We start from the raw sequence: 22,533 nt of genomic DNA, 5'->3' as shown, positions 1-22,533 counted from the left end.
CTTAGCATGCTCTGACTCTGTCCTGGGTTTCCAAAAATTATGGCTTTATGAGAATGCAACTTAGAATTCCCTCTGAATCAAAAATGCTATAACAATTTTGCCTGCTTTTTTAATACTTAATTTGTCATTACTTCCATTTGAAATGTTTTCCGTTCTTTAAAAGCATTACTGTGGACCTTTCATGCTCACGAAAGCAAAAATCTGACAGATCTGGACCAGTTCAGTTTTTATGTGAAAGTCATTGCAGAAATATCTACCCACAGAGCACCAGTCAATAAGATGAGTTTTCTGAAGAGAGCAAGCCATCAATTAAAGAGCTCTAAGCCCAGTTTACAGCCAGGAGTCTGTTAGTCTGATTGAGATGCTGACTTCACAGAGTAAGCCACTATGACACCACTGCCTTCTGTCTTCCTAGAACTACCTGGTTATTAATTTCCTATGTGTTTATGATGTAATTCACATCTGCCTTCTGGGCTCTGAGTGCATGAACTTGCAGTCATTACCTTATAATGGAATTTGCAATAAACAGCCTCGTCTTTAGCATTCACCAGTTTGAAAGCATGGGACCCGTAACCATTCATATGACGATGCCCATCAGGAATCCCACGGTCACTGAACAGGAAGAAAACCTATAGCAGAAAGGCAGATCCATTACTGTGCATGGAAAGGCAGCTGGTGGGAAGAGAAATGGGTTCACTCATTTCCATGTCACACGAGACAATCACTCACTAATATACTATGAAAACTGTTACAGTTTGAGGTTAACCTGTCCTCCTACATCACCTAATGAACTTAGGACCCTGTTTACTAAGCCGTGCTGTAGATGCCTACATTTTTTAGCGTGCACTAAAAATTAGCACGCACTAATGATAGTGACATCCATTATATTCCTATGGGTGTCTCCATCATTAGCGCGTTGTAAAAAGTGTGCATGCCTACAGCGCAGCTTAGTAAACAGGGCCCTTAGTGAAAGATGAATTTCAGGAAATGTACATTCCTTTGCTTTGAAAAGCAATGGATATATTTGTTTTCAATAAAGCATTTTCAAATAGAAAAGAAAAAAATCACACCTGGTGCAGGCTTTCAGGACGAAGGGTCCAGAAGTCCCACACCATGTCCGGATCCTTCAGGTGAGTCTGAGGGTTCCTCTTCTGAGTATGAATGAAGGAGGGGAACTACAATGGGAGAACAAGAAAATTAGAGGAAGATGCCTGTCTTTTTATCCATCGATTGTTCATAATAAAGAATAGGACATGCAGAACATGATCAGACTAGACCAAAATTATCCAGACCTATCCTGATGACTCCCACAGCTAGTCAGATTTTCAGGATATCTATAAGGAATATGTACAGTGGGGGAAATAAGTATTTGATCCCTTGCTGATTTTGTAAGTTTGCCCACTGACAAAGACATGAGCAGCCCATAATTGAAGGGTAGGTTATTGGTAACAGTGAGAGATAGCACATCACAAATTAAATCCGGAAAATCACATTGTGGAAAGTATATGAATTTATTTGCATTCTGCAGAGGGAAATAAGTATTTAATCCCTCTGGCAAACAAGACCTAATACTTGGTGGCAAAACCCTTGTTGGCAAGCACAGCGGTCAGACGTCTTCTGTAGTTAATGATGAGGTTTGCACACATGTCAGGAGGAATTTTGGTCCATTCCTCTTTGCAGATCATCTCTAAATCATTAAGAGTTCTGGGCTGTCGCTTGGCAACTCGCAGCTTCAGCTCCCTCCATAAGTTTTCAATGGGATTAAGGTCTGGTGACTGGCTAGGCCACTCCATGACCCTAATGTGCTTCTTCCTGAGCCACTCCTTTGTTGCCTTGGCTGTATGTTTTGGGTCATTGTCGTGCTGGAAGACCCAGCCACGACCCATTTTTAAGGCCCTGGCGGAGGGAAGGAGGTTGTCACTCAGAATTGTACGGTACATGGCCCCATCCATTCTCCCATTGATGCGGTGAAGTAGTCCTGTGCCCTTAGCAGAGAAACACCCCCAAAACATAACATTTCCACCTCCATGCTTGACAGTGGGGACGGTGTTCTTTGGGTCATAGGCAGCATTTCTCTTCCTCCAAACACGGCGAGTTGAGTTCATGCCAAAGAGCTCAATTTTTGTCTCATCTGACCACAGCACCTTCTCCCAATCACTCTCGGCATCATCCAGGTGTTCACTGGCAAACTTCAGACGGGCCGTCACATGTGCCTTCCGGAGCAGGGGGACCTTGCGGGCACTGCAGGATTGCAATCCGTTATGTCGTAATGTGTTACCAATGGTTTTCGTGGTGACAGTGGTCCCAGCTGCCTTGAGATCATTGACAAGTTCCCCCCTTGTAGTTGTAGGCTGATTTCTAACCTTCCTCATGATCAAGGATACCCCACGAGGTGAGATTTTGCGTGGAGCCCCAGATCTTTGTCGATTGACAGTCATTTTGTACTTCTTCCATTTTCTTACTATGGCACCAACAGTTGTCTCCTTCTCGCCCAGCGTCTTACTGATGGTTTTGTAGCCCATTCCAGCCTTGTGCAGGTGTATGATCTTGTCCCTGACATCCTTAGACAGCTCCTTGCTCTTGGCCATTTTGTAGAGGTTAGAGTCTGACTGATTCACTGAGTCTGTGGACAGGTGTCTTTCATACAGGTGACCATTGCCGACAGCTGTCTGTCATGCAGGTAACGAGTTGATTTGGAGCATCTACCTGGTCTGTAGGGGCCAGATCTCTTACTGGTTGGTGGGGGATCAAATACTTATTTCCCTCTGCAGAATGCAAATAAATTCATATACTTTCCACAATGTGATTTTCCGGATTTAATTTGTGATGTGCTATCTCTCACTGTTACCAATAACCTACCCTTCAATTATGGGCTGCTCATGTCTTTGTCAGTGGGCAAACTTACAAAATCAGCAAGGGATCAAATACTTATTTCCCCCACTGTATGTATAAATTACAACAACCGTTGCTTATTATTTAACTCTTTATTAAATACAAATATTTATCAAAATACTTAATTATAACATCTTATTAAACACTGTTATTAGAAATCCCCAACACATTCATTCAATCATTCATACCATTTCAATTACAAAAATATCTCTTCATATCTAGCTCCGGCGCCCTGGTGTTGGCAATATATTGATTTTATATAATACAGCAAACTTCATTATATGAATGACATCATTAGTGTAATTCACAATATAACATCATATTCATATGTCCATCTATATAAAATCTTTGCTGTTTCTCAGTTCTGCTTTGTCCGGAATTTCGTCCGTGATTTAATAGCTATTGTATTCCACAACAGTCTCAAAACAGAACTTGCTTCTCACTACCGCCAAACATCACAGCAGCTCCTAAATCTCAATAGCAACTTTACTCCTCTGTGGCACTTGCATCAATGCTCATCGACTTATCACATAATTATGTCTTGAGATGTCCACATATAGACCCTACATCTTCAGGGGTCTTAAGAACTACAAGAAATAACAGTGCATCTTCACACACTAATATAATTTTCTATCTCACCTCAAATACCCATTCATAAACATTCTTACCAGCTCTAAGGAATATGTATGAGATATATCTAAAGATAGAAATATGAATGAATTGGCAGTTCACTCTCATGCATAATCATTGGCGATATCCTGAAAACCCAGTTGGATGAGGAATCTTCAGGACGTTTAGGAAGGCCCAGATTAGACTGTCCCAGTGTGGGGTGGGAAATTAATTAAAGGGGGTAGAAGACAGCTACCTGCAAAATATGAGCTGGTTTTGAATCAGAACTAGCAAACAAATTATACTATAAATAATACTGTGAACTATTTTTCCAGGAACCTGTAACGTTTACAGGTTTTCAGCATGAAAACTTACCTGTAGCAATAGTTTTTTCATGCCATAATGTGCTACAGGTGTAAACTGCTTTGATTGGACCAGAGGAGGTGGTATATGAAGTCATAATGAGCATTAAACTGACTTACTACCAGTCATAATTTCTATAGTGCTACTATAGTACACAGCACTGTACACAGAGCTTATAATCTATTCAAGACAGACGAACAAGACGTTGTAGGAAGGATTAAAACAGATATGGGTACTGAACCACAGACAGCATTAGGGGTGGGCAAACAGGACAATTGCCCTGGGCCCCAATGTCACTGGGGACCCCAAACCTGCCTAAAGTTGAAAGAGGGACAATCTTCAAGCACGTTATAGGGCCCTCTCCCTAGCCCTGGGCCCCATCATATCTAGTACCAGCAAAATGAATAGAGGTTAACATTTTAAAAAGTTGGAATTTTAGCCTATATTTGAATATAGTCAGAGACGAAGTTTGACGTAACAACTCAGGTGCAGCAAGAATAATTAAATAATGCGTGGGTTACCATGTACTAACAGAAAACAAATGCCACATAATACTTCAATGTGTTTTGCAGTAACCTGTTCTTACACACTAACCCATGTTAAGGCCTTAGTAAAGGGCCTCTGTTATTTCACTGGTCTCCTTGTGAGTTCATACAGATTTGCCTCAGAATCTCTTTTCTAACATTTTTTTCCTCCAGAGAAAAACATTTCTAAAGACTGCCTGCAGTGAATGAGTACTGATAAAAACACATGGAGGCAGGCAGATCTCAAGTGCAAAAATCTTCAGGCCTTCTGTAAAAGAACTAGGCTGAGATAATGTGTGAACTCACACTAGAAAAAGGCCAAAGATGCCTCCATGGCGGGATTTAAAATTAAACATTGTGTGATACGTGTATTCATCATTGGTATGAAAACTTTTAACAAAGAATGAATGTGGATAGGTCTAGACACTCCGTTCTACCAGGGATTAGTATAAAATAGTTAAGTGTAATCATCCTTTCCACCACTTCTAGAACACAGGGACAACACTGAAAGGAGTCAAAAGGCATTTTGATTACATCACCTCTAACTAGCTAAGTAGCTATAATAACATGGTTATTATATATGTAATTAGAAGGAGGTAATGTGGTTTCCAAATTAGTCCTCCAGGATGTGTAAAAATAAAGGTCAAAGTAGCTAAATTAATACCATTTTTACTAGCTACGCTCGCTCATCTACTGAGTGTAGAGCTCCAAAGCTGGTCATAAGTGTATTTTGTTATATAAAATGGTGTCACAAACCAGTGGCTTAGCTACTGGGGGCCACGGGGGCCTAGGCCCCCTCAAACTAGAACTGGGTCCCCCTGTTTGGCTAGCAGGGGTCCCCAAACCCTGCCAGCTAAGATGTCTGTCCCACATTGGTCTTACACATTGCTGGTGCCCTGTCCTGTTTTTCATAGCCGTGCATGCTTGTATTAATGAAACTGAGCATGTTCGCGCAATGTAGCGCTAGCAATGTAAGACCAGCGCGGGACAAATGCTTTAGCTGGCGGGGGTTGGGAACCCACACCAGCCAAGGTACCTTCCAGCGATGGTGGGGCAGGGGGGAGTGGTGGCTAGGAGGCAGAGGTGGTACCTTCCAACGGCGGTGGGGGGGGAGCAGCAGTGGCGGCGGGGAGGCAGAAGCGGCAGGGGGTCAGAGATGGCGGCAGGAGGGCATCAGCAGGGAGGCATGCCAAAATATGTCCCCCTACCTTGGGCTTTGTCCCCCCATCCCGTTGAGGTCTGGCTACGCCCCTGTCACAAACACAGGATGATGAGCCCTTGTGCCGCAGCTGGACCCTGACTGCGGTAGACAAGTCCCCTGGGCTCGGACAAGGTGAACCCACACAAGAGCCAGGACAGAACTGGACAGGGCAAGGCAAGACTAGACAGGACAAGGCTAGGCAGGGCAAGAGAAGACAAGGCTAGGCAGGGCTAGACAAGACTAGAACAAGACAAAACCAGGCAAGGCAAGGCTAGGCAAGACAGGGCTAGTTGGGGCAGGAACAAAGTAGGGCTGTAGCTGACAGGAAATCGGAGACTAGGCAAGGCTGGAACTTGGCAGGAATACAGAGACAAAGCAGAGCTGGAGCCTGGCAGGAACTCAGAGACAAGGCAGGGCTGGAACTTGGCAGGAACTCGGAGACGAGGCAGGGCAGGAGCTAGGCAAGGCAGGGTCCAAGTCTGGGCAAGGCAGAAGCAGGAACAGGAACCGGAACACACACACACAAGGCAGGAAGACCATGTAAGTAAGGCCCCAAATGGAGACATTGCAAAGGTGTCCAAGCAGAGTCCTGAACATCCTAAAATAGGGCTCTGCTGTAGACATCACAGAAAGACATTCCCCAGAGATTCCTGCCACTGGATCTTCAAAGAGGAGCTTTTCTTATTGTAACCCACCTAGAATTGTTTGGTAAAGCTGGCTATAAATGCCATTATTAGATTAGATTGAAATCTCTGAGCAAAAGTACCTAATGACTAGCTCTTGCAAGCAGATATTTTGTGCTAAAACAGCATCAAAACAATATATCAAATGAATAAAATGCATGGAAGACGCTTGATGGCATCACTGCTCTGCTTCCATCAGGAAGCTTCCCTTAAATTCAACTAATTCATAATCTGCTTCAGCCTGAGGCAAGAACTACAACTGGAAATGGGATTGGGTGGGAGGGCCAGTAACTTTCACCTCAATTAATGTATTTTAAGAATATGCATTGCCCTGTAATACTACAGCCTCATCTTAGTATGGTTTAGAGGAGTGATAAACCTAAATAATCATGAAATACAAGGTGTTTTGTTTTCTTTACATTATGAAAACAAACACCCCTGTGAGTAAAATAAAATAAATACTGTAAATAAAAGCCTTGGTTAAGTTAGTAATATCAAATGTGCCACACCTATGTGGGATGGAAACTCAGATACAGAGTCGTTCACTGCTCCCATGTAATTAAAGACGTTGAAGTTATGTCATATGATCATGAATACAGATTAAATCTTCAGAGAAGGAATGGGATATGATTATCAGCTAAGAAAGGATTAAAAGCTAAGGCTATTAGATGTACGGTGTGTAAAAGCAAGGCTCTATCTTATTGGTCAGGAAACTATAATAATGCGGTTTTGCAGTATTGACATGTTTTTAAAAACACTTGATGTCATTTTATTTAACCCAGTGAATACTTTGGGACTCTTCTCATGGTCAACTTGCACTAACAAATAATTACTAACGTAGGTGCGAAAAGCCATGTGTACATTTAGGTCACTAGCACTTACTGATGTAAATACACTTTAATAATAAAAATAAATCAATCCTCACCCCAAAACAGTGAACATATACCATGCACAGTTCTCAATTCTCAATAGACATATAGGGGAAGATTCTATATATATGGTGCCTAAAAAGCAGCATGGAAATCAATGCCAACTTAGCGTATTCTATAAGTGGAGACTAGATTTAGATGCAGTACATAGAATATGTTTAGTTGATATCTGAGCACCTAAAATTACGAGTATCCATTTACACACAAAAAAATGGCGTAAACCCCAGCATGAGCCATATTCTATAACTACGTGTGTAAATTTCAGAACACCCATGAAACACCCATTTCCCCGCCTATAACCATGCCCCTTTTTATCTGCACACATTAGAAATTAGGCGCACTGCACTACAGAATGCACTTAACGAGTTGTGCGCATAAATTCTAATTATTGCCAATTAGTACTCATTATTGATGTTAAGTGATGTTATTAGCGCAGATCAGCTTGTTGAGCCAATTAAGTTATGCTCTTTGTTATAGAATATGCTTGGATTTCAGAGCGGATCTCTAGGCGTGCAATATAGAATCCGGGGGATAATATACAAAGGAAGAAAAAGCCTGAAGTCTCAACAACTGTCTGCCATGCAGCATCAAGGGAACTAATCATCGGCATAAAAACCTCCTTCTATCAAATACACAGAATGAAAATGTGCCTAAGCACTTAACTGAATGTGCTGTGTTGCCTTCTTCAGTTCACCCACGACCAGCGATGGCCAGTGTTTCATCTAGCTGCTTCAGGGCACGTGGTCAGATTTCAAAATACTCCACTCTAGAGGCTGTTCTTCAAAAATGAGTGCCAACAGCATTAAAGCAATATATCATATGAATAAAATGCATGTGTGGAAAGAACAGCCACCAGAGTGGAGTTTTTTTAACATTGTCCATGTGCCCTGAAGCAGCTAGGCGAAACGCTGGCCATCGTTGGCCATGGGCAATGTAAAGAAGGCAACACAGCACACTCAGTTAAATGCTTAGGCATATTTTCACTATGTGTATTTGATACAAGGAGGTTTTTTATGCCGATGATAAGTTCCCTTGATGCTACATTGCAGACTGATGTTTGGATTTGAGGCTTTTTCCTCCTTTGTTTATTATATCTATTGAGAATTGAGAACATGGCATTTGTTCGCTGTTTTGGGATCACGGTTAATTTATTTTATTATTAATGATCCAATGCAATATCCTCCAGTTATCCATGTTTTGAATTGTAGTAAATATACTTTAAACATGCGCAGGCAATAAATTAAGGAATTTTATAATAACCTAAATATGTAAATGCAGACTCCATACAAATTCTACTCAGGTACATGCCCATAGTGAAAGTACATTTCTGTATGTACTTTCATTTTCTAACAGTTCATTTACTGACATGTGCAGGTATTCTAGGGCCTGTGCCTTGCCCTGGAGGAGTAGCCTAATGGTTAGTGAAGTAGGTTGGGACTCTGGGGAACTGGGGTCATCCCACCTCAGCTTCTGGGCAAACCACTTAACTCTCCATTAACACAGGTGAAAAAAACTTAGATTGTGAGCCCACTAGGGACAGAGAAAATACCATATATTATATGTAAAGTAACATAACATAGTAAATGAAGGCAGATAAAGACCTGAACGGTCCATCCAGTCTGCCCAACAAGATAAGTGTTTTGGTTATACCACAGAAAGGCAGTATATCAAATCCACGAGCCTTTATTACGTTTTGTGACCGTCTCTGGGAAAAAATTACTAAAATAGCAGATCCAAAATGTTGAGAATGGCCGATTTTTCACATCTTGGGTCCTTAAGCAGTCTGCAAAAGTTACAGGTTTTGAACTTCTGTAACTATTTGTAACTTCTGTAACGCTCCTTTATGAAGCATATACTAACCCCCCCCCCTCCCCCATCACACTTGATGACACTCGTTCTGGAAAAAAAAAAATCTGAAAGAATGACATCCCTATTGGAAACTGTTTTGTAGTTCTCAAGAATTCCAAGAACCCACTAAACACAAGCATTCTCCTGACACACTCCAAGAGACATATCTAAAGAAAAGGTATTGTGTTCTAAGTAGGCTGTATTGGGTGCACCCAACATGCATTGTTGTAACAGAATTCATTAAAACCTCTTTTTATTTATTTATTTTGTTTCTGGTGACTTTAATCACCTTTTCCCACAGATACTGAACTGCTCACAGAATAGCTGATTTTGGCTTAGGCAGTTAGTGCTGATACTCAGCAGCAGTAGCCAGTTAAGTGCTGCTCAATAGCCCCAGATCGCCCTGCATAGATTATTTAACCAGCCAGGAGCCTCTCCTGCCCAGTTAAACTGCTTTGAATATTAACTCTATTGATCCTACGTGTTATGAAATACGCTTTCACACTGACTGAGTAAACATCGCACTCAAGCTGAAAGTAATTTTCTGTATTTTATTTTAGCTCTGTAAATTGGTCTCTTTGAGGGGCATTTTTGAAAGAAACGTCTAAGAGAATTTGGACGTTTTACAAAGACATCCAAATTCAGAGAAGGGGAGAAGGTCATTTTTTTAAAAAGATGGACGTCCATCTTTTGTGTTCGAAAATACCATGGACATCCTTGAATTTGGACATTTTGCGATTTGTACATCTTTGATTTTCGGCCATTTTCGAAACAAAGACGTCCAAGTCTAAAGCGTCCAAAGTCAAGCCATTTGGACGTGGTAAGAGCCAGCATTTTTACTAGATTGGTCCCCCTGACATGCCAGGACAGCAATCGGGCACCCTAGGGGGGCACTGCATTGAACTTCATAAAATGCTCCCAGGTACACAGCTCCCTTACCTTGTGTGCTGAGCCCCCCCAAACCCCCCAAACCCCACTACCTCCAACTGTACACCACTACCATCGCCCATACAGGTGAAGGGGGTACATATATGTGGATACAGTCAGTTTCTGGTGGGTTTTGAAGGGCTCACAGTTTCCTGCACAAGTGTAACAGGTAGTGGGGGGATGGATCTGGGTCCACATGTCTGAAGTGCTCTAAACTACTCCAGGGACCTGCATACTGCTGTCATGGACCTGAATATGACATCTGAGGCTGGCATAGAAGCTGGCAAGTAATGTTCTTCACCACACTGTTTCGGGGTGGGAGGGGGTTAGTGACCACTGGGGGAGTAAGGGGAAGTCATCCCTGATTCTCTCCAGTGGTCATCTGGTCATTTGGGGTACCTTTTTGTGCCTTATTCGTAACAAAAACAGGCCCAGCTCAAAACATCCAAGTTTTAGTCCTAGACGTTTTTGCTTTGTTCCATTGTGGCTCAAAGACATCCAAGTCTTAGGAACGCTCAAGTCCCGCCTTGAACACACCTCCAATACTCCCCCTTGAGATTTGGACATCCTTCCGACGGACTTCCGAGAAAGACGTCCAAAATGCGATTTTGATTATACCGATTTGGGCATTTCTGTGAGATGGACATCCAAGTGCCGATTTATGTCACTTTTTGGACATCCTTCTCTTTCGAAAATGAGCCTGTTTGTCATTTGTCATGATTGTCATTTAATGCTAGCATACTGCAGTGGCCGATGAACTGAACTGCTTATGTACCCCTGCTAAGTTTTAGCATGAACTAACCTTTGCTTGTCATATGAAGGGACCTATCTACATGTTCTTTTCATGATTCCTATAATAAATTAAACTCCCTAATCCCCTATTCATCCTGTCTGTCTTGACTAGATTGGAAGCTCCTTTGAGGAGAGACTACCTCTTATGTCTTTGTGTACAGTGCTGTATGCATCTAATGATGCTATGGAACTAAGTGGAAGCTTTTGGAAGCAGTTTAACAGATTTTACTTTATGGAAGGCTTCCCAAATGTCCCCTCAGGACCACCCCGCCAGCTGGGTTTTAGGATCTTTACAAGGTGTCTTCTGCATTGGAAACCTGCTATAGGAAAACTGACTTATACATATACATTGTGGGTACTGAGAAAACAGATTGGCTCTGGGGTCATGAGGACGGGTTTGGAAACCTCTTCTCTATGATCAGCAGAAATTACTTATGCTAATCCATCCCTCAAGGCATATTTATGAAGCTGATTGTACAACACATACATTTAAACAAATTTGGATTGAGTACAGCTTTATAATTCAATCTGCTCAAATTGCTTGTGACTCACCATAAATGGATCTTTAATAAAGAAGATGGGCGTGTTGTTTCCAGTAAGGTCCCAGTTTCCTTCTTCTGTGTAGAATTTCACTGCAAACCCTCGGGGGTCTCGAACGGTGTCAGCTGAGCCAGATTCTCCAGCTATAAGTAAGGAGACCAAGTCACAAAGATGCAGAATAAGGCAGCAAGACTAGAAGAGTTCAGAAGGAGGCTATGGGTCTGCTTGCATTCAGGAAGATGATCAGATTTGTTTGCTTTCCTGTGTTCCCCACACTGGATTTGTAATTCATATTTCCCTAAGGGGAACAGAGGCTAGCAAAACAAGGTGCCCACCACAAGGGAATTCAGGAATAGATAGTCTGGCCCAGTAGTTCAGTGGAAGGATTCTACACTGTTACCTGAAGGGACCTGGGTTTGATTCCTGGGTATGGTTTTGGCTCCTGAGCCTGAGGAGGCCGTAAAAGGCAGTGTTCCTAAGCCTGTCTGTGGGATCCTCGATCTTTGTTCAACTGTGAAACCTAATGGCCAGAAAGGGTCCATGTTAGCTGGATTCCAAACGAATCAATGGCTTGTGGCCCTTGGTCAGTGGCTGTGACTGGACTGAGTTGTGGAAAATAAAACTGGTGAAAATTCCAGATAACTGAATGTGGGCCATTAAGCCCAAAACGAGCAGGAGAAAAAAAACACTGTTAGATAAAAAAAATAACAAACTTACAAAAGGAAATCAAGACTGAATGAAAAAGTTATCTAGCAAGACATAAATATCTAGTCAGATTGGTTCAGACCAGTTAGTGGTGCTACATATCATTTTGCTGTGGATTCCAGCCTACCTTATCTCAGAGAAGCCTGCTACCACCAAAAGCACAAATAGCAATCTAACTGGGGAATTTAAAAGAAAAAAAAAAAACCTAGAATTTTGGAAAACAATTCTCTTTCAGTCCTACTTTGTGCAAAAACTAGAGGGATCTGTTTGTGGAGGTGAAGGTCTGAGTTGTCATCTCTGCCCAGTGATGGACCATTCAACCACCATTACTCCTCCCACCCTTCACTGCAGTAAATTTCATTGTACTGAAACATTGATGGGTAGAAAAAGAAATCCTGAGGGCTGCATAACTGAGGCAACCCATCCCCATAACCTCAGACTCACCTACAGTGGAGAATCTGATAGCAATTGGCGTCCTTTTCCCAATCTGCTTGAACACCTTTGCCTTTGAGTATTTTGTGATATCATGGGTCACTTCAAAATAACCAAATGCTCCTGAAAAAAAAAATCCAGCCCTCTGAATTATTGCACTGGATTATTAGCCTGTTTTTGCATACTAATTTATAACAAATTAACTTAAATATACAAATACAAATACATCTACTTCTAAGAGGCCAGATGTGTATGAATTAATATAATGCTATATATAGCATTACTGAATGCATGCTGTGCTGTCTTATGGTAAGAAATGCAATGATAAAATGCATGTTTGTGCACTTTTTACCACGGGATTCACTAACCCACACTTCACTTGTGCATTTTGTATTGTTGCAGCTGGGAACTTGCAAGTTCCTGCCCACCTCAGTGCAAAGGTAACAAGCTGCAACTCTTGTCTACTATCTTTTAAAGGGCTGGTGGAAATAAAAAAAAAAAGCAGCCTCTCTGTCCCCCCCCCCCCCCCCCCCCCCCCCCCCATCCTTTCTTTAAAAATGATGGTTCCTCCCCTGACTCTAAGATCTTTCCTTTAAAATTAATGGTTCCCCAAATACATCCCCAACTTCAATCCCTCTTTCAAATTCTACACACTCCCTTAACCTTCCTACCCCTTGGAACCCTTCTACTAGCAAGTATGAGCAATCCCCAGAGTCTAGTGGGCAGTAGGAGCAATCCCCGGTTGTTCCTATTCTTGTGTCTTCATCTTCAAAAATGGCAGCTTTCATGCCCCTAGTGGTATTCTTGCAATACTGCCACTAGGGTTCAAGGTAATTGGAAGCCTGACCCCCTAACAGTAGTACCACAAGACTACCACTAGGGGCTTGAAGGCTGTCATTTTTTAAAGAGGAAACCAGAGACAGAAGTAACTGGGGATCACTCCTGCCCCTGACCATGGATTGCTGATACATTTGGGTTATTCTAGGGTAATGGAGTGGAGTCTGGGGGTGTGAGCAAAATTTAAAAAAAATGGATCAGGGCACAAGTGGGGGCAGAGGGACCAGAAGGCAAGACAGCATGCATTTAAATGATTCACAGCTCATTACTGTTGCATGAAGGAGAGAACAGAATAGTAAATAGACCTTTAACTCTGTGTGTACCTGTGGTAATGAGTTGAATTGACTTGCCCAACATCAGAAAGCACATCGGGATACCCATAATGAATATACATTGGATTGATTTGCATTCACTAGGACTCCAGTGTATGCAGGTTGATTTCATGCCTATTCATTGTGGATATGCTGTGGAGTCCCCAGGGCAGACTTGGAAACTCTGTTCTGACCAAAGGGCCACTTCTTCACCTTCCTTTTTATTGGCCTCTTTCACTTGCTAACTTGTGCCTACCTTAGGGGGTCTTTTACTAAAGCTTAGTTCGAGTTATCTGCAGCAGGGCCCATTTTATTCCCATTGGCCATGATGCAGATTACTCGAGCTAAATTTTAGTAAAAGATAACAGAAAGCACATTTTCCTGGGCAGAGACTCCTAATGGGGAACCTTGCATCTTGCAACAAGAGTTTGGGTTTCGCTTCCCTACATGTATCAGTTTGCATTTCCTCATATTAAATGTAATCTTTCATTTGGATGCTCAGTCTCCCAGTCTTTTAAGGTCCTCTTGCAGTTTCTCGCAATCCTTTTTTGATTTGACAACATTAAATAACCTCTGTCATCAGCAAATTTGATCACCTCAGTCATTCCTATGTCCAGGTCATTTATACATATGTAAAATACATCAATATGCAGCGATCCCAACTCTGATGTGAAAAGCCTTCAATATTCAAAACTTATGCCATGGCAAAAAAATTCTTTCAGAGTAAAGAAACAGGAAGCTGATGTTCGTTGAGTTCAAAATTCTTGCCATAGCCCATGAGGTCTTCTATGTTGGTCTGATCTCCTTATTCCTTATACTCTCAGATGGGCTCTTCGTTCAGAAAATGCTAACCTCTTAGTTATTTCACCTACACATGATGCTTGTTTAGACTTTAGTAGTCTCTGCTTTTATGTTTCACTTATATATTTTGCTCTTTTCTGAGCCAAAGAAGGTAGAAAAGTAGCTTAATGGTTAGCACAGTGGGCTGAGACCCTGGGGAACTGGATTTGATTTCCATTGTGGCCAGGGGCGGCCCAAGAATCTGCCGCCTGAGGCAGGGAAGAGATGCTGCCCCCACCCGGTATGGCTTCTCCCCCCTTTCCTCCTCAACACTCTTCCCCGCATTTACCTTTTTTTTTTCGTTTCCAAAATGCGGTAGCAATTCCCATAAGCTGCCCTGCTGCAGTGCCACCAGCCCTGGCCTCTTCACTCTACTGTGTCCCTCCTCTGAGGAAACTGGAAGTTATGTCAAGAGGTGGTCCTTGTAGGGAGAAGAGGCTGATGCCGGCAGCAGGGCAGCCTATTGGAATCGCTACTGCTGCCACCTTTTGGAAAAGAAAAAAGTAAGGTAAACATGGGGAAGAGGGTTGAGGAGGGAAGGGGAGAGTGCTGCTCCTGGAGAGTGCCGCCTGAGGCCCCCACATCAGTTGGCCTAATGGTAGGGCTGCCACTGATTATGGCTCTTTGTAACCCTGGCATCCTTTTTCACATAGTGTGCATTCTCTTTTCATGGGGGGGGGGGGAGAATTCTATAAATGGCATCTAAAGTTATGCAGAGCAACCAAACAGAAACGAAATACTCTGCAGACTCAACACAAACAACAGCGCAAAGCAGAGGTAGTCCAGAGAAGGAGCAAACTCAATAGAGTTATTGATCATTGACCCTACTTGGCCAAGTTTCAGCATTTATGCCTTCGTCAGGGGTCAAAGATTCTCTTTCATACAAAAGCAAATGGGTCAAATACAGCTTATCCAATGCAGCCTTCAAACACTTGCACGTTGGATGCTATTTTTGGTTATGCCAAGTTGGGTCAATGATCAATAAATATATTCATGGAGAACCTTGAACAATAAATAGCCAGTTGACAATCTTTTCTGTATTGCAAATCTATCAAAATGTCCACTACTTGTAGTTTATTTGCTAATCTGTTACTCTCAGCCACTTCATCATACTACTTCACTATTGTTGAAATTCAAACTCTGTATTTTTAATCTAAACTGTAAGCCACATTGAACACGAGATTGTTTTCGGGATAATGTGGGATATCAATGTCATAAATAAATAAATAAATCTATTTGTAGAGAACCTTGAGTATGGTCCTTCTCTGAACCACCTCTGCTTTGTGGTTTATCTACAGTTATGCACTAAGCCAGTATTTTATAATGGCAGGGTTATGCACCAAATCTGGTACAGAATACTAGTGCAAGTCTGCAGATATGCGCCATACTCTAGGTGCAACCACTTACGCCATATCTATAACATGCATAAATGGCAGCCTCTGAAAAGCAGCAACCAGGCGTGTAAATGCCATTACTCTATGAAGTGTGCAGGAATAGTCAGAACGTCCTTGGTCCGCCCATGCCCCTCTCAATGTTAACAACTTCTTTGCAGTTGCATGCGAGAGACATTATGTGCTCAGTTTACAGAATAGGGGCATAAGTTAGTTACATGCGCAACTTCTAATTAGTGTCAATTAGTGTTTGTTAATGCTAATTATTGGTTATTTTCTACAATTAAATGCCAATTAGCTAATTATGCTATGCACGTAACTGTCCCTATTCTAGAACTGGGCATGCATGTGAGCGCATAACTTCAGGCATCATTTATAGAATCAGGGGGATGGGGGGTGTTAGTGTACGCTCCTTTGTGAAGCATACACTAAGCTCCCCCCATCACACTTGATGACACTTGTTCTGGAACAAAAAAAAAATCGGAAAGAATGACATCCCTATTGGAAACTGTTCTGTAGTTCTCAAGAATTCCAAGAACCCACTAAACACAAGCATTCTCCTGACACACTCCAAGAGACATATGTAAAGAAAAGGTATTGTATTCCAAGTAGGCTGTATTGGGTACACCCAACATGCATATTACAATAACAGATTTAAATACTCTAATCCTAGTTCTAGGTAGGACTTAAATTGATGAGTTCCAGAAGTCATTTTCTCTATCCAGTTAGGATGCTATTGAGACATCCTGCTCCTGCTTATTTTGTAAATACAGTGCACTCCATTTAAGAGCACATCAGATAAGAGCATGCTCTGTTTAACTGCATGCCGTACTTCGGTTCTGTTTTTGGCACCATCAATTTCTATGGGGACAAACTTCATTTTAGTGCACCACTGATAAGTGCAAGATTCACTTATATGCATGGTTCAAGACCGCTCCTATGCAGGAAAGACTCCGCATAAGCGTGTGCATGGAATATGGAAGCCGATTGGCGCGTGACAACTGAGATTTCAAATTTACCACCTCTTCAACTGCCCCAGGCAGATTAGGGAAAAGAATGTTGTTGGAGCATGCACCAGGGTCGTCATCCTCGTCGCAGCGGCGGAACTGTAAGACTTTAACACTGGGTGAACGAATAGAAGTTCTTAAAAAATTAGAAAACAAAGTAAGTCAAGCATCTATTGCTAAAGAATATGGTATCAATCCCAGTCAAATTTCATGTGTCTTGAAGCAGAAAGACCAGCTTCTGGAAGACTGGCAAAACAATACAAATCCACAACGGAAACAAAAACGTGCGGGAAAAGCTGAGGAGGTAGAAGATGCTCTTCTTCGTTGGTTTTCTCGAGTCAGGAGCAGACAGTTTCCTGTCAGTGGTCCACTGCTTATGGAGAAAGCTAACCAGGTAGCAGAAAGTCTTGGACTGACTGAATTCAAAGCCACTGTTGGATGGATGGAAAGATGGAAGGAAAGGAACAGCATAAAATTCAAGAAACAGCATGGTGAGAAACAAGACACTGATGGCTTTGGTGCTAAAAATTAGGTTGTTTCAGTTCTTCTTACCATCTTGAACGAGTTTGCACCTCGTGACATTTTCAATGTTGATGAAAATGGTCTCTACTGGCGAGCGATTCCTGATGGAACACTTGCATTCAAACATGCCGAAACTACTGGAGGTAAAACATTGAAGGACCGACTGACAATCCTCCTTTGCTGCAATATGGGTGGGAGTGAGAAGCTGGAACCCCTCATCATTGGAAAGAGCAAACAGCCCCGTTGCTTCAAGAAAGTTAAGCGACTTCCTGTGTCATACGAGGCTAATGCAAATTCGTGGATGACTGGGGAAATTTGGAAGCAGTGGCTAAAGAAGTTAGACACTAGAATGCGGGCACAAAAACATCAGATTTTGCTGCTTTGTGATAACTGTGCTGCACACAGTGATGATGTCAGACTGTCTAACGTCAAGGTGGTCTTCCTGCCACCAAACACTACCTCTCTGATCCAACCTCTGGATCAGGGCATAATAGCCAATTTCAAACAACATTATCGGGCTCTTGTGCTACGTCATCTGATGAGCGTTATGGATGACCAGAGTGGGAAGGATAAATGTGCTGTTGAACTGGCTCGTAATCTATCACTGTTGGATTCCCTACATATGCAGAAGAAGCCTGGAATCATGTTACACAGGCAACCATTGTGAACTGCTACAAGCAGGCAAGCTTTGTTAAGGATGTGAAGAGGGATGAAACAGGTGCAGCTCTGGCAAACGCATAGGATGAAGAGGTTATTAACATCCCAGCCGGGGTTACTGAAGAGGAGTTCCATCGCTACGTAGCTGTTGATTACAATCTACAAACAGCTGAAGACAGCACTGATGTTGAGACATGCTGCTACATGCAGGCAACAACGGCTGATGATTGAACAGATGAAGAAATGAGCAGTGAGGCACATGCTGATGAAATTCAACAACCTCCTCCTGTCACTTTTGCAAGAGCACTGGAGAGTCTCAACACCATGCGGGCCTATCTGGATGCCACTGGATGTCAGTGCTATGACAATTTTTACCGTCTGGCAGACGTAGTCTTTGGAACTCACAGACCCAAGAGTGTACAGAGGACTATACTACTACTACTACTACTTAACATTTCTAGAGCGCTACTAGTGTTATGCAGCGCTGTACAGTTTAACAAAGAAGGACAGTCCCTGCTCAAAGGAGCTTACAATGTAAAGGACGAAATGTCAAGTTGGGCCAGTCTAGATTTCCTGAATAGAGGTAAAGTGGTTAGGTGCCGAAGGCAACATTGAAGAGGTGGGCTTTGAGTAAGGATTTGAAGATGGGCAGGGAGGGGGCCTGGCGTATGGGCTCAGGGAGTTTATTCCAAGCATGGGGTGAGGCGAGGCAGAAAGGGCGGAGCCTGGAGTTGGCGGTGGTGGAGAAAGGTACTAAAAGGAGGGATTTGTCTTGAGAGCAGATGTTACGGGTAGAAACGTAAGGGGATATGAGGGTAGAGAGGTAAGGAGGGGCTGCAGATCGAGTGCATTTGTAAGTTAGTAGGAGAAGCTTGAACTGTATGCGGTACCTGATCGGAAGCCAGTGAAGTGATTTGAGGAGAGGGGTGATATGAGTATATCGGTCCAGGCGGAAGATAAGACGTGCAGCAAAGTTCTGAATGGACTGAAGGGGGGATAGATGGCTAAGTGGGAGGCCAGTGAGGAGTAGGTTGCAGTAGTCAAGGCGAGAGGTAATGAGAGAGTGGATGAGAGTTCGGGTGGTGTGCTCAGAGAGGAAAGGGCGAATTTTGCTAATGTTATAGAGGAAGAAGCGACAGGTCTTGGCTATCTGCTGGATATGCTCAGAGAAGGAGAGGGAGGAATCGAAGATGACTCCGAGGTTGCGGGCAGATGAGACAGGGACGATGAGGGTGTTATCAACTGAGATGGAGAGTGGAGGGAGAGGAGAAGTGGGTTTGGGAGGGAAGGCAATAAGCTCGGACTTGGCCATCTTCAGTTTCAGGTGGCGGTTGGACATCCAGGCAGCAATGTCGGATAAGCAGGCCGATACTTTGGCCTGGGTTTCCGCAGTGATGTCTGGTGTGGAGAGATAAAGCTGGGTGTCGTCAGCATAAAGATGATATTGGAAACCATGAGATGAGATCAGGGAGCCCAGGGAAGAGGTGTAGATTGAGAAGAGAAGGGGTCCAAGGACAGATCCCTGAGGAACTCCAACAGAGAGCGGGATGGGGGTGGAGGAAGAACCATGAGAATGTACTCTGAAGGTACGGTGGGAGAGATAAGAGGAGAACCAGGAGAGGACAGAGCCCTGGAACCCAAATGAGGATAGCGTGGCAAGAAGTAAATTGTGATTGACAGTGTCAAAAGCGGCGGATAGGTCGAGGAGGATGAGGATGGAGTAGTGACCTTCAAGCCAGCCTAATATCAGTTAACTGAGACTGTATACTGTACGTATAATAATAAACAGTACTGTACATATGTTTATCAGATGTCAAGCTTCTTTGGGTCACAATGGTTAAGTGCACACTCTGGTTAACTGCATGCATTTCTTTGGTCCCAGACCCTTGCACTTAAGCGGATTGCACTGTACATTTCTAATTATGTAAAAAAAAAATCATGTGCTTTGAGAAATATTGGCTGCTTCTGCTACAGGCAGCCATGTCCAAACACTTTGCAAGTGAACTTGCTTTTTCACTGTGTCTGAAAGTCATAAGAGGAATCATGTGAGAATCAGATGGCTGAACTGAAGCCTTGAGAAATGGCCCAGATTCAGCAAAAATGAGGAACAGAAATCAGATGTGCTTGTTTCATTTTTGGCTCTCTGAACATTATGTGGCAACTTGCTCAGTTCCAACAGGGAGATTTTAGGGCAGACCTGGATTTTAGCAACGCTACCCTGATGCACTGTGGGATCTGCAGCACCGATTTCAAATGGTAGAAACAGGGACTACAAAGAAATTTCACACTGTTTTGTGGAAGTCGGTTCAAAGCCAGGACAGCTAAAAGTCTCACTCCTGGAACTGGGTAGCTCTGTAAAGCACCTGTCATAAAAAGTTTAGACAAAGAGGGGCAAAACTGAATGGGGACGACCATCTCTAAGGGCGTCCATCTAAGGACGATCCGGCATATGGGCGGGGAAACCCGTATTAGTGAAACAAGATGGACGTCCATCTTTCATTTTGATATTACAGTTGGGGACGCCCAAATCTCAACATTTAGGTCGACCTTAGAGATGGTCGACCTAAATGTTGAGATGGTCGACCTTAGAGATGGTCGTCCCCAGTTTTCGGCCATAATGGAAACCGAGGACGCCAATCTCAAAAACAACCAAATCCAAGTCCTTTGGTCGTGGGAGGAGCCAGCATTCATAGTGCACTGGTCCTCTTCACATGCCAGGACATCAACTGGGCACCCTAGGGGACACTGCAGTGGACTTCAGAAAAAGCTCCCAGGTGCATAGCTCCCTTACCTTGGGTGCTGAGCCCCCCAAACCCCCCCTAAAACCCACTCCCCACTACTGTACACCACTACCATAGCACTTAGGGATGAAGGGGGCACCTACATGTGGGTACAGTGGGTTTTGGGTGGGTTTTGGAGGGCTCACATTTACCACCATAAGTCTAACAGGTGGGGGGGGGGGATGGGCCTGGGTCCGCCTGCCTGAAGTGCACTGCACCCACTAAAAACTGCTCCAGGGACCTGCATACTGCTGTGATGGAGCTGGGTATGACATTTGAGGCTGGCATAGAGGCTGGAAAAATGTTTTTTAATTTTTTTTAGGGTGGGAGGGGGCTGGTGACCACTGGAGGAGTAAGGGGAGGTCATCCCCGATTCCCTCCGGTGGTTATCTGGTCAGTTTGGGCATCTTTTTGAGACTTTGTTGTGAAAAAAAAGGGGCCAAGTAAAGTCGACCAAATGCTCGTGAGGGACGCCCTTTTTTCCATTATCGGCCGAGGACGCCCATCTCTTAACCACGCCCCCGTCCTGCCTTCAGTACACTGCCGACATTCCCCCGTGAACTTTGGTCACCCCCCCCCCCCCCCAATGGAAAGCAGTTGAGGACACAAAAAATCGGCTTTCGATTATGCCGATTTGGGCCACCTCGGGAAAAGGACGCCCATCTCCCGATTTGTGTCGGAAGATGGGCGTCCTTCCCTTTTGAAAATAAGCCTGAAAGTAAACACAGATTGTAGAATACTTTAGAAGTTCTTGTCATATAAAAACTCCTACAAAATGATGTATAGGCTAATTTACGTTGTTGTCATGCAGTAAGACGATCTTTATTGGTGTTTTCCAATTTTAATTTGATATTATATACACCACCATTAATTCAAGTACTTATATACTGCTTAGACCTAAGTGGTTTTCAGTTTCATTTTACAGGCACTGGGTCTGTCCCTAGTGTGCTCACAATCTAAGTAGTACATTGTACTACTGTTGTACCTGGGGCAACAGGGGGTTAAGTGACTTGCCCAGGGTCACATGGAGCTGCAGAGGGAATTGAACCTGGTTCCCTGAGATCTCAATCCCCTGCTGACCATCAGGCAGCAGCAGGAATCAAACTCACCCAGCCTGCAACCCCCTATATTAACCATTAGGTCACTCCTCCACACATGTTATTACTTAATGAAAAGCAGCATATTAAATCCAATGAATTATCAACCATTAAGCATATAGGCAGCTGCAGTCCCAGAGAAGTGTGGCCTGGTTTTCCAGATAATCATCAGATACATTTGGTTAATTTGCATGCCCCTAGGATGGGAGGGATATACAGTTACACACTCCACCTCCTTTATCAGTGCCTCTCAGACCTAAGGTTGTCTACAAGTTATAACCCTCTTCCAGATAAGCACTTTTACTGTTGCTAATATGGTTAAGTCTCTTTGCCTGAAATATAAGCTTTGACATATATTAACAAGCACAAATTAGAGGAAGAAATAAGAGAAAACCCAGTGCCTAGCAGGAGTCTGTCTGGGACAGGATTCTGAACTGGTAGTGCAACTTTTCAGTAAGTCTTTTGCCTAAGCATTATAGTTTCAGAGATGCTCCAGAATGTCAGTTTGCCAAAGCTTTACACCATTTCTGTCAGTCAAAAAGGTCCCATGGGCGTAGTCACTCTCAGACCTGCCAAGTGTCTCACATTGGGTGGGAGTTAGTGAATGACACGGGGGGGGGGGGGGGGGGGGGGGAGGACGGGGAGG

The 22,533-nt window shown here is 43.3% G+C and overlaps 1 protein-coding gene across 1 annotated transcript in view; it reads right to left on the bottom strand.

Annotated features, from left to right (window-relative positions):
• Positions 1-22,533, bottom strand: part of LOC115468789 (catalase-like) — a 67,424-nt gene that overhangs the window by 23,974 nt on the left and 20,917 nt on the right. The window contains exons 3-6 of the mRNA XM_030200786.1: positions 12,458-12,568; positions 11,321-11,451; positions 1,071-1,175; positions 504-629 (exon numbers count right to left, since the gene is read on the bottom strand). Coding sequence (XP_030056646.1) covers positions 504-629; positions 1,071-1,175; positions 11,321-11,451; positions 12,458-12,568 — 473 coding nt within the window. The remainder of the gene's footprint in view (positions 1-503; positions 630-1,070; positions 1,176-11,320; positions 11,452-12,457; positions 12,569-22,533) is intronic.

Source organism: Microcaecilia unicolor, chromosome 4, assembly GCF_901765095.1.
Source record: "Microcaecilia unicolor chromosome 4, aMicUni1.1, whole genome shotgun sequence".
NCBI classification, from domain to species: domain Eukaryota; kingdom Metazoa; phylum Chordata; class Amphibia; order Gymnophiona; family Siphonopidae; genus Microcaecilia; species Microcaecilia unicolor.
Note: the sequence above shows the minus strand (reverse complement) of the source record. Positions and strands in the feature narration are given on the sequence as shown.